This window comes from Juglans microcarpa x Juglans regia, chromosome 3D (assembly GCF_004785595.1).
Source record: "Juglans microcarpa x Juglans regia isolate MS1-56 chromosome 3D, Jm3101_v1.0, whole genome shotgun sequence".
Classification (NCBI taxonomy): Eukaryota; Viridiplantae; Streptophyta; class Magnoliopsida; order Fagales; family Juglandaceae; genus Juglans; species Juglans microcarpa x Juglans regia.
Genome location: NC_054598.1, coordinates 32441370 through 32453737, shown reverse-complemented (window position 1 = coordinate 32453737; position 12368 = coordinate 32441370). Strand labels below are relative to the sequence as shown.

The following is a 12368-nucleotide window of genomic DNA, read 5'->3' as shown; positions in this document are numbered from 1 at the left end:
CATGTCTCTACCCATTTCAACTTTCTCTCATTTTGCAGACTCCAACCGTTTGAATAAGTGTGGAATTATCGGCGCGAAGAAGACGGAACCTTGGCTAGAGCTTTAGATCTGGGTGAAGAAGTTGTTGACACGATTCCAGAATAAGGAGATCTGGGCTATCTACAACACTCGACAATTGGGTAAGAAAGTAGAGGGATGTTTTGGTTGAAGATCCTGTGTGCCGCCGCTCAAAAACCAGAGGGTTGTTCTAGTTAAAGATCCCGTGTGCTGTCGAAGCCGTGAAGCTCTGCAGCAAATCTCCATCACGTCGGTCCTTCTTGATCTCTCTCTCTCTCTCTCTGCTATTTTTCTCCATTACTTTCCTTCACAACTCTGGGTGAAGTATTCCACAAAACTTGACAGGAATCACCAGTGCGAAGAGGTGGTGTTGTAAGGTTCAGTAAACAGTTTTAGTTGGCTTGGGCGTGTACTTGGTAAGGGGAAAAAAAAGACAACAACAATAACAACAACAAGACGGGTTGAATCTTCGGGTCGGGTGGACACACTTAGCAACACGGGTCAAATCGGATCGGGCTCAAATGTTGAACGGGTTGCTCAGGTTGCAACCCTAATCATTACTCATATAATGCTAGCAATGAAGTGTCTAAACACATCATTCACTATCGAATTAAGCCATTATAGTTATAAATAAACTCAAACATCATATAAATAATAGTGGAAGGAGACATTCGATTCATATAAATAATAGATATGATCTCCCCTCTCTCATTTTAGGTTATGATTTACCAAAGAAAAAATTACATATACGACAAGGAAAATGAGATTTTGGCTTATAGCTAGCTAGCGATCATCATGAGAACATGATTTTTGTCGTTACCCACAATATCCAACGTTAACGCATAATCTCATGATGGATAATCCCATCCTAGAGTCTTATAATTGAGGTTATCTTCTTTTGCCAATGTTTTTCAATATTCATATTACTATATATCCATGCATGCAGGCAGTACCTTGATAATTTCTAATTTTTGGATTGAATATTGATTCAAAATAATTAAAACAAAAACAAATAACTGGAATATTAATCATGTGGCATTGACAATATGCAGTACTATATATAAGAAAACTGGTTATTTGTGACCAGTTATTTTCAGTAAAAATGATTATTTCTTATCAAAAAGAGTCTGTTTTTGTCGCAAATAGTCGTTATCGTCGTAAATAATCTATTACAAAAGCTTGTTCTTCTTGTAGTATACTATTAAGCTGGCAATTATTATTAATTCCTGATTTCAGCCTAAGATTTAAGAGATCATCATCATGTGGATTATTAATTAACAGGATTTGGCTACATTCATGCATGTTTGCATGGGAGATAGCTAGCTAAAATGTCATTCATTATTGCTGAATTTCCAAGTCTTGTAATTTTTTTTTAATATTTTGTACAGTGCAATAATATTTGATGCAGTGATCATAAAATATTAATTTAGCTCAATATAATTGTAATTTATTGAGCAATATTATTGCATGCATGAAAAGGACCTTATATATATATATATATATATATATATGAACTACAAACAAAAATCTTAATTTATTATTCCATTAATTAAGCTGTAAATTTGCAGGTAACGTAAAGGTAAAAATTGATCACCACCTCATCAGATGATCACAAGGTTTTCTCGCGCTTTCTGTCGCGTCGGATATCTTTTCTCAACCAACCATGCATCTCACATGCTTGCTTTGTAGTGCATGTATCATCAGTAGCACTGATCATTAATAGACATCACATATGTAGTACTGATCACAGATCAAGAGTAAACTAACCCATGAGCTCAAGAACTTGATGCATGCTAATGCTGTTTAAAAACTACTTTTTTTTTTTTTCATCCACCACATGAATATATATATATATCGAAACACGTATATATATATATATATATATATATATATAATATATATAGCATTTTATTCATTGATTATCACATGCAGTACAAACTAGATCATCTCTCTACAAACTTTTATATACATTTATAAATATCGAAACTGCAAACATCTATAGATGATAAAACATCTATCATCATGATGATCATCATCTCCATATCATTCCCAACATTTTCACTTTTTTTTTTTTCTCAATTTCCCATTATTTTTCAACATTATTTTCCCCTATATATACAACATATATAGAGCTTAATTGACGACTTGTATCACCGGCCTCATGTACAAGGCTCAGGTGTCATGCATAACTTTGCTGTAAACATGCATATAAAACATTGCTAAGATTAATGCCACTTAAAGGAGGCAGTGGCATTAATCATGTGGTGTTTTGGGGCTGCAGGTATATATATAATTGTTAAATAAAAACCACTATTTTTTTTTTCTTTCTTTAGTATTCTATAATAAGGCCTCCCATTGGAGATCTATGGGGAACCCCCTTCCTCCTCTTGGCAGTTCTGTAACTCGCAGCCGTTGGAGGTGGTGTTGATGGTGTAAAGCTTCGAACTTTGCTTTTCACATGCCCATTGCCAATGCCATTCAATGATCCTTCAGTGTCTGACCCTTCTGTCTCCATGCACATTTTCTTTTTCCGGAAACTCTTTGATGTCCCAACAATCTGAAAAAAATTGTTCAAGAAATAAAAAGAGAAAATAATCAAGATTCTGATCTCTGTGTGTTCTCTCTCTCTCTCTCTCTCTCTCTGATCATTCCATTAAATTCCCACCTAACACAAAAACCCAAGAAATCAATGCTCAATTCATGCATATATGAAGATAACTGATTCACCAAAAAGAGATGTCATGATAGAAGGAAAACCCATTTGAATTCTTTGGAAGAATATGGAAATAAGATTAATGGTTACTAATTGGGATAACAAAGGAAAGAATACAGAAAGAGATTCCCAGGGCCCACCAAAAGAACTCTCAGAAATTAGGTAAAAAGGAATGAGAAAGAGTTGCAGTAATTGTGAAATACCTTGCAGCCAAGGGAGCAGAAACTGAAGGAATCAAGGAGGCTGCGCTCGCAGACTTGGCAGGTATTGGTGACACCTTTACCAGGCCTAGGCTGAGGCCTCTCATTCAAGAACACAATCCTGGCACTGTTTATTATGTATGTCTGGACTCCTGTGATGTCCAAATATTTCTGAATCTCAGACACCCTTATCACATCATGATATGACGACCTCCGTATCTGCAAAACTCAGCAGCAGAATCCATCACAAATTTAGTTTCTCATCTCAAGTGCTCTACTACTCTTTAAACTACAAAAACAAAAGGAAGGAAAGGAAAACAAAAATACCCAAAAAAAAAAAAAAAAGAAAAAAAAAAAGACACTTGGGAAAATAAAGGCCACATGATGTGGTTGGTAAAATTGATAATATCCATGTATTCATGTGATTTTTGAGGGCTATGAACACGAAGATAGGTTTTGACAATGTAGTGTGCTGGGATTATAAATTCACCCCATTCATGAAATCTATAAACCTTTTCAATATACAATTTTTGTTAAGAGGAGAAGAGAGACATGATGACTTGTAGAATCTACCTGAATTGCCCTGTGGTCTCTATGAGAAGTCAGGCAAAGAGAACAAAGGGCTCCATTCATGCAGTCCAGGCAGTACATATTGCATTCACTCTTGTGAGAATCTGCGTGAATCTTGCAATGAACAAAGAAGCTTGTTTGGAGAAGAGGCTGCAGCCATGGCGGCCACTTGTTTTCTTCATCATCATCAACTAAAACTCCTCCTCCCTACACCAAAAAGAACCAAATACATGTGAAGAGAGAGAGAGAGAGAGAGAGAGAGAGAGAGTGTTAAATATACAACAAAGATAAATGTGAGAAGTGTAGAGCTAACCATGATTCTTCTGCTTTTGGGTCTGATATCTCTTATGTTGGGTTCTTGATCATCTATGGCCAGTTTTGGAGGCAGAAAAAAAGAGCTTTTTCTCTGTATACTTTTCTTCAGAGAAAGGAAGGAAAGAGAAGTGGGACACTTTTTGTAGTGGTGGGTAGTGGATGGGGTGGGATGGGTTAGGGATGGAGGTGTGGAATGTGCTTATCTTAGGCTTAAAAGTCCACAACCGAACCTCTCTCCGAACCAAAAACCAAAATGGGAATTTATTTACTTATTTATTTTGATGGGGTTTGCGTTTATTTCAAGGAACTCACTTTGTTTTTTATTTTCATTTTTGGTGTTTACTTTTCTACTTTGGAATATTAATTATTCTTTTCTTTTTTTCATATCTTTTTTTTTTTGGACCGAGTAGGTTGGAATATATATATATATATTGTTTCTAGGATTGACACTTGGGAGGTAACCAACTTGACACGTTGGAAAGTTGATGAGTCAGTCACGTAAAAGGAAACCCAACAAGGAGCATGTTTTGGACTGTTCTGTTCTAAGATTTTACCTCTCATGGGTGAGGTCGTGTGGAAGTTCGGACCTTGGTTTGAAATTACCAATGATAGTTTTGATCATTTAAATTAAAGATTTTACATATAGATTAAAACAAAAATCATTACTTTTAAAGGAATCTACATTCTCTTTACAATAAAGTTAGAAAAATTAGAAGTAATCTAGATTCTATAGTATTCATCATGTAAAATCCAAAGTCCAAATAGAATAATCTTTTAAGAATTTATTATCAACATAGAAATAATCGATACAAATAGATTTTGTAATAGGGAAGAAGGAAACATTTTTGCAAGGCAATCTTACATATTACAGATTTTTTTTTTTTTTTGGAAATGTCACTTCCAACAATATTTTAGAATGTATTTTGATCATTTCTCCTTTTCTCCCTCCTCCTGTTTGTAATTAAAATAAATATGAAAATAAATAAGAAAATGAAAAGAGAATCCACTTTGTAACAAACTAAGCTTTTTAACTTGATATATATATATATATATATATATATATATTAAGTAAGAATGAGTTATGCTATATACTATATTTTATCTCACTTTCAATCAATTTTATTGATGGGATACTATCCATCATTCTTTAAATTAATTTTTCTTTTTTATTTATTGAAAGATTCTATGCATTAGCTATTATTCACTATTCCACACTCCACATCTTATAAAAAAAAATTATAAATATAAAATGTGAAAATAAATAACGACTGATACATAAAATTCTTTATAGTCATTTTTTCTTTGGCTATCATCTCCACCCCCTACTTTAGGGGCAAGCCTCTACCTAATATCATGCTTATAGCAATAATACCTTTTACTTTTTGATTGGATGGCTGCAACTGATTGCTTTACTTCTTATAAAGATTGGCAAATTCGATCTACTCCTTTTAGGAGGCCAGAATCTATATTTATTTATTTTATTTCTTGTGCTTATTTGATGAACCAAAAAATGTAGCAATTAAAGTGTAGCAGTTAAAACTTTAGAAACAGAGAAATTCTCTTATATCATGTAAATTTACTAAATATCGAAAATAATATTCTATATTGAAAATAACCTCTTTCTTGCCTGCTTTTATAGGGATGAGGGAGGGAGGGCTGGCTCCAACCCTTTTGACGTGGGGATGGATGGAATCCCAACCAAAAATTCTATTCCAACCTTTACTTTCTCCAACAACTTTCATTATATGATTGATTCCATTTTATGCCAAAAGGCCAGAAAGCCATATAACTTGTCCAACAACTTGATTTCATGATTATTTTGTAGATCCACCCACTGATCCACATACCTTTAGAAAAAGGGAAACAAACAAGACAGTTAATAAGAACTAATTGACAAGAGCAATTCTTCACTATTCACCATCTCACACCTTATAAAAAGCACCTCCATACCCTATAAAAAACACCCCCACACCCTATAAAAAAAACTATAGGTGTGGAGTGTGAGAATGAATAGTGACTGATGCGTAGTAAATCTGGATTGACAATTCACGCACACATTCAATGTAAATCATTCATAAATAAAACCAGAAATGAGTGAAATTTAATAATACTAGCCTTCCTTAAAAAAGGTATACTGAGATAAAGATGAAGTAATTCTCCAATGACAGTAGTAGTAGTACTTACCATCATTATCAATTGAACAGTTACTAAACAAAAATGAATGCAGCAGTCTCACATTGGAGAAGTTGGCTTTTTCCAGTGACAGTAATTTGATAAGCCACCTTAAATCTCCTTGGTTTCAAATAGACAAATTATCCATTTAAATTTCCAATGCTCGGTTTTGACAATATCACTGCAATGGAAGAGTTGATAAACAAAATGAAAAAAGGCACTGTAATCTCCGACTTGTTATATTTATTTCTTCCCAGTAGGCTCCAAATTCATATCCTGAAGGTTCAGCAACAAATCATCTGAACTCAAGAAAACTTTGTTGGCTGAATTCGAGACGGTATGTGCAATTTCTCTGGCAGCTTCAATCTTCCTGAGAGTGATGAATGCTGGATTATTGGCAATTGCTTGACCGATGAGCTGTGCACTCTTGGCCTCACCCTGGCAACCAGAGGGGAAAAAGTTAAACAAAAGTGACCTTCAAATGAAAGAAACTTAAATTTAACAAATCAGAAGCAACTACGGATGCAAATATAATCATTGGATGATTATCTTGTTCTTTCATTATGCTTATAAAAAAATATTGTTCTTTCATTAAATGAATATAACAGTGTGAGAAGATTTGTTTCAACATATAATCAAAGAATTTATTAGGAAATGCAAAAGGCATGAAGTACACAAGAAGTATACAACATACAGCAATATGCTAAACAAGAATTATTCACGGCTTTTAAGAATTTCCTAGCAACTTCTATGAGCCTCAAGCATCTGTTACATGACAATAAAATCTCACTAAAGCATCTGTTAACCTCTAAATGCACAAAAATAAGCCAATAATCAGTATGACTAGCTTTTGATCAAGGAAGATGGTGTAAACATGATCCAATGGTTTTCCAATATTCTAAACCCGTTCACTACAATGACATCAGGAGAGGAGATCAAACTATTAGATCATTGACCAGCATTCTCTATGACATATGATAGAGACTTAGAAAATAAAGACATGCGGCATCTTGCACCAAATTCAAGGCAGTATCTAAACTTTCACATCCCTTCCATCTCACCTGTGCTCTGATAACAGCACTTTTCTTGTCTTGTTCGGCTTTTTCGACAATAAATTTAGCTCTCTCAGCTTCTTGTGCAGCTACCTGTTTGGCTTCAATTGCAGCTGTAAACTCCTTCCCAAAAGTTAAGCTTGTGATTGACACATCATCCAACGCAATATTGAAATTGGCTGCTCTTTCAGTCAAAATTTCACGAATATTCCTGCTGACAGCCTACAAAAATAGAGGGCCAATCATCAGCCTATGAAGCTTGCAAGTTACATCCATCATTAGAGCCCATCCTTATTTAATATACTGCAATTTGAAGTATGAAAATATTCTAGGGATCATGAAGGAAAGGAAACAAAATTGAAGTACAGAGCAGGACCAATCAAATAATGGGAAACAATACACTAATCTCAAGAAAACAAAGGTAGAAAATCCCAATAACAGTATCCCTGACCCAATGAGCTTCATGATAAAAGGCCATGAAACCAAAGGGTCTATTTTATAGCAATCCAAAATCATTAGATCAATTTGAAATTAGAACTTTAAAGAAGAATAAGCCTCGGCATTCACCTCTCTCTGAGTAATAAGTTGGCTGGCATTATACTGAGCAACAACAGCTTTCAAAGTTTCATGAATAATTGAAGGCAGGACCCTTTCGTTATAATTCTCACCAAGGCTTCGATAAATTGTTGGTAACTGGTCTGGCACAGGACGGGTAAGAACTCGAAGCCCAATTTTAACCTGTACATCAAAGTCAAAATTTACACATAATATTCAGGATTTTTTTTATATTTTATTTATTTTTTTTTTTTTATGTCGGGGAACCTCTCCAAGGCAGGGCCCTTCGGACCCACCCCTGATGCACAGAATTAAAAATCTGATACCGTATTCTACCTCTAGAAGCATGAAAAATGAATTCTAAACTCAAATAATATGCCCAAACACTAATAACCTTCACACGTCTATTAGTGTGAAACCTTCACCATACATCTAAGCATGGGTACAGAACTGTTTCAACTTAAAAATACAGCACAAAGCCCCACACTATAACAGTTGCAAGGATGAAAAGGAGATGAGAAATAAGGGCCCGGAATATTTTTTGAACCCATAAGACTAGATGCTAGAGGACTAGTGTAACGCCCCAAAGTCCCACATTGGGTGGATGAGGCATGATAGAGGTGAATATGTAATGGTAAAGGTGCATTGAGTATCAAAACTCACATTGGTTACTTACTAGGTGTAACTAGGCTTTATGATGATTCTATGGAGTTCTGACTACGAACTTGACAATATTTATGGAGTGTAAGTTTAGATGTGGATTGGACTTTCCTCGGGTCAATACAAATGCATTAGAGCTAGTTTAGTAACACCATGCAGCATTAGGCACTCAATGCAACATAGGTCCTAACAAGAACTATAGAGATTTGAGTATGGGAGTTTCTAAAGTCCTCGTCCAACATGAGGTAGGCGGAGTGCAATAGACATGAATGAGTATGATAGACGTCCACTGAGTGACAAGTCCCATATTGATTACCTACTAAAGAGAATTATATTTTATAAAATTCTAAATAGCAAGAATTACAATATCTTTTTTTTATAAGTAAAAATATTATATATATCTATATATATATATATTAAAGCTCCAATTACAATATTGATTAGTCATTTGGAGAATAAGCCAACATGTAGCCTAGCCTTTCCTTGTGTTCTTACAACAAAACACCAAACAATAGTGCAGTCAAATGAGGACCAGCTGTCAAGTGTTGAATTGTTTAAGCATGACCAAAGGGATTAGCAATTGCCACTACTATCTCCTATCATTTAGACTCAAGGATTTCTGCTGAAGTCAGTATGTGAATACAGAAAAACAAGAAGAACAAAGAAAACAAGAGATAAAACTAAGATTAAAAGTATCACAAAATCTCAAGACTTCCAAGCACACATTTTATAGACTAGTTAGTTTCCTAAAGGTGATAGAGGAGGGTGGTGATAAGATTTCAAACATTGAAGGTGCAGGAGTTTCAGCAATGGCTTGGTGCACTCTAAAAGTCAAGTCCACATGCAAAAGTGTCTCTTCAACATACAGGAGGACCAGCATATTAATTTTACGTTTAAATTAAAAACAACAGTTAAACATAAAGGACAACTAATAATTAAATTAATAAAAACATGCTAAATCCATTTAAAACGTAACAATGTTACTAGGGTTGTGCAAAATATCTGTTGCTAAACCTGCTCTCCAACGTTTTCTGATCGAGGTCAGAGTTGCTCCAACTCTGCTTTGATTGGAGTTGGTGTTGGGCTAGTAAATATGTCTTCAAAGGCTCTTTGCACTCATTCTTTTAGCTGTTTTACTTGTATATATATAGCAAAACTTTATTTACGATAAAAAAACAGCAAAAACAACATGATGAGATATTCATAGGATTATCCAGTGATCATTAATCAAGTGGCAAGAAATCAGACGTATCTATTTTATAGTCCTCATGTATTTGGATGCCACATTATTTGAGATTGAATAAAGTACATTCACGGCAATAAATCATCAACATAGCAGCTGACACCTAATGAGTATATGTGGTACTTTCCAGCAAAAAATTGTTCCTCAATAAAAAAAATTATCCAAAGAAAGTATTCTAATATATTTTGGAACATCTTACCCCTTTCAGGGCCCGTTTGGATATAGAGGTGAGATCTCACCTCATCTCATCTAATTTCAACTAATAATCTCAATACTATTCACAAACCATCTCAACTCATCTCATCTCATCTCATCTCACTATTCAAACCGGCCCTCAATCTCGATTGTTTCCTTAGAAAAGAGTTTGATCCTTATTAAAACAATGTCCAAAGAAAACGCCTATATATTTTGGTACATCTCACCACTTTCAATCTCTGTTGGTTCCTTAGATTTTGAATGCAACCACATTTAAACAACATAATTGTGTCAATTTTCTGAAGCAGCAGCAAGAAGGGAATTTACCATCTGGAGGTCACGGCTCCCAGAAGTACTCTCCACTAGATGGGGTTTTGCACGGACATCATAGATTACTGGCCTATCAAACCATGGAATCATAAAGTGTGTCCCTTCAGCATAGACCTGCACACTCAAAACCATTAATGAACAGATGATGAGAAGCATACAAATGTGGAGATGGCAGGAACGTAAGATTTTAAATATTAGGTGTGTTAGAAGAAGAAGCATACAAGAAAAACCATTAAGAAGATAACCTAATAACCTTTTACAAATTTTATAAGAATTTAAGGCAAAACAATAACCTGGTCTCTGACACCAACTAAACGGTTGAACACGATGGCTCGATGCCCTCCCTCAACATTGTAGAGACTGTTGCCAGCACCATACAAACCTAATGCACCAATAACTCCTAGCCTAAGCAAAGTAGAAGCTGCACCACCACTAGGCATCTTCGGAACTTTAACGTTGTTCAAATTCATTTTGTGAAAATGCTGAGAATGGACAATAAAATGTCAATGTGGCTGTTTGTGTCACAAGCAGGGAAACTAAAAAAAAAAAATGTATTAATCATGCCACCCATTATACACACGAAGCAGAAATTCGCAGCTGCAAACCATACAGAAAGAGAATGGGAACAAGGAAGTAAAAAAGGGGAGATACGTCCCTGATATGCAACATGACCTACTAGGAAGGAAATCATGTTAATTTAACAATTCTTTTTTTATAAGCAGGAAACCCTAATTAATTAGAAACACAATATATCCTTCAACTAGAAGATACAACAAACTAAATTAAACTATGGAGTAAGCAATCCTCCAATTTAAGGAAAACCGTCATTCTTTTATTCCAAACGAATAAAGAGGATGAGAGTATTGATGCGAAGGGAAGGTGGGAAAAAATCATAAGCAACCATTATACTCGAAGAAAGTAAATCGAATAAACATGTTAGGATAAAATCAAAAGATCATAAAATCGATTATTCTTCTCACTTTCAAAAAATGGAAAACCAATGCAAGTAAACCGTACCATATTCATATGTAAGAACAAAACTTCAGAGTCTCACTCCATTCTCAGGCAACCAACTATGAAAAATTGAAAAAAAGAAAACTCTGATTTGAAAAAAAAATGCAAAAGTTAAGCTTCCGATACCTTGTACTTCCCGACGGGGAGGGCTTAGTCTTTGAGCATGTACAGGAAGGAAAGCGGTAGAAAGGGTTTATAGCTCACGAGAGAGAGGGATCCGCAAAGATATGTGTAAAACCCTAGGATTGAACCTGACGTTAGGTCCACGGACATTTTTATTGGACAATTTAATTTGGGCTAAAGCCCATTTACGTCGGAGAAAATTTGTAAGCCCACAAATATTTAAAATTTTTGTTATACCGAAATTTATAAAAACTATCTTCATTTTGACATTTATTTTTTAAACAAAAAAAAAAAATATTTCAGATATATATATTTTTTTTAAATAACCGACCGTTCTAATATATCAAAAATAGAATAAGAATCATTTACCTAAGTTTGTGTGTTTGCTTTAGGAAGTAAAAAAAATCTTAGAATATATATATATATTTTAATTTCAACCCAAGTTTTTTTTTCTTTTTTTTGAAAATTGAAACCCCAAACCAATTTTTCGTCTCTTAATTATTTATTAAATCATTTGCCTTAGTTTTCACTTTTCATGATAGAAAAACACAAAAAAAAAAAAAAAGAGTCAGAAATCCCCAAAAACAAATGTCGTAAATATTACCTATTTATTTTCATAAATATCAATAAAAAATCCATCTCAAAACACTTTTATCTATTTTTACAAATCTCAATACAAAATACATCACAATTTAATTTTATGGGAACAACTTTTGATTATACCTGCTCACCTTAAAAAATTGAATTGCAAAACACATCTCAATAAATTATAGAAAATGTTAGTTGAACCTATAAAAGTGATTGATAAGAGTAATCGATTGATTTTTTTTTTTTTTTACTTAACGATTAAGAAAGTGAATATTAATTATTTCATGATTTGGAACAACTTTCATAAATTATTAAACTTTTTTATCAAACAACTTTCATGATTTCGAAATCATAATTATACACTTTCCCAAATCTCAATATAAAACTGTTTTTTTTTTCTTTTTTATACCAAAGATTTTAAAGAATTAAAGAAATTCTCTCTTTGCCTTTGAACATGTTCAAAGCTTTGGCATTAATAATTATTTTTTGAAATACTTTGGCATTAATAAATTTTTTTTTATTAATTTGGAAATTGTAAAGCCTTCCGCAAACTCATATTGTAAATAGGACTCCATTCCCCG

General features: G+C 34.0%; 2 protein-coding genes across 3 annotated transcripts; both read right to left on the bottom strand.

The window, feature by feature from the left end:
* Nucleotides 1-1943: 1943 nt before the first annotated feature.
* LOC121255227 lies at nt 1944-4416 on the bottom strand. The gene is made up of 5 exons (XM_041155504.1): nt 4410-4416; nt 3854-4053; nt 3544-3747; nt 2974-3189; nt 1944-2614 (listed from the first exon to the last, which is right to left on the bottom strand). Exons 1-5 carry the CDS (start codon nt 4414-4416, stop codon nt 2387-2389), a joined length of 855 nt encoding a protein of 284 aa, XP_041011438.1. The 3' UTR covers nt 1944-2386.
* A 1593-nt stretch (nt 4417-6009) lies between these two features.
* LOC121255939 (prohibitin-1, mitochondrial) lies at nt 6010-11346 on the bottom strand. Of its 2 annotated transcripts, none has more exons than XM_041156507.1 (6): nt 11203-11346; nt 10356-10544; nt 10060-10176; nt 7647-7817; nt 7089-7301; nt 6010-6465 (listed from the first exon to the last, which is right to left on the bottom strand). In XM_041156507.1, exons 2-6 carry the CDS (start codon nt 10530-10532, stop codon nt 6271-6273), a joined length of 873 nt encoding a protein of 290 aa, XP_041012441.1. In that variant the 5' UTR covers nt 10533-10544; nt 11203-11346; the 3' UTR covers nt 6010-6270. The 2 variants fall into 2 exon arrangements, with proteins under 2 accessions (XP_041012441.1, XP_041012440.1); XM_041156506.1 differs by lacking the exon at nt 11203-11346 and adding an exon at nt 11080-11099.
* Between the last annotated feature and the right edge of the window lie 1022 nt (nt 11347-12368).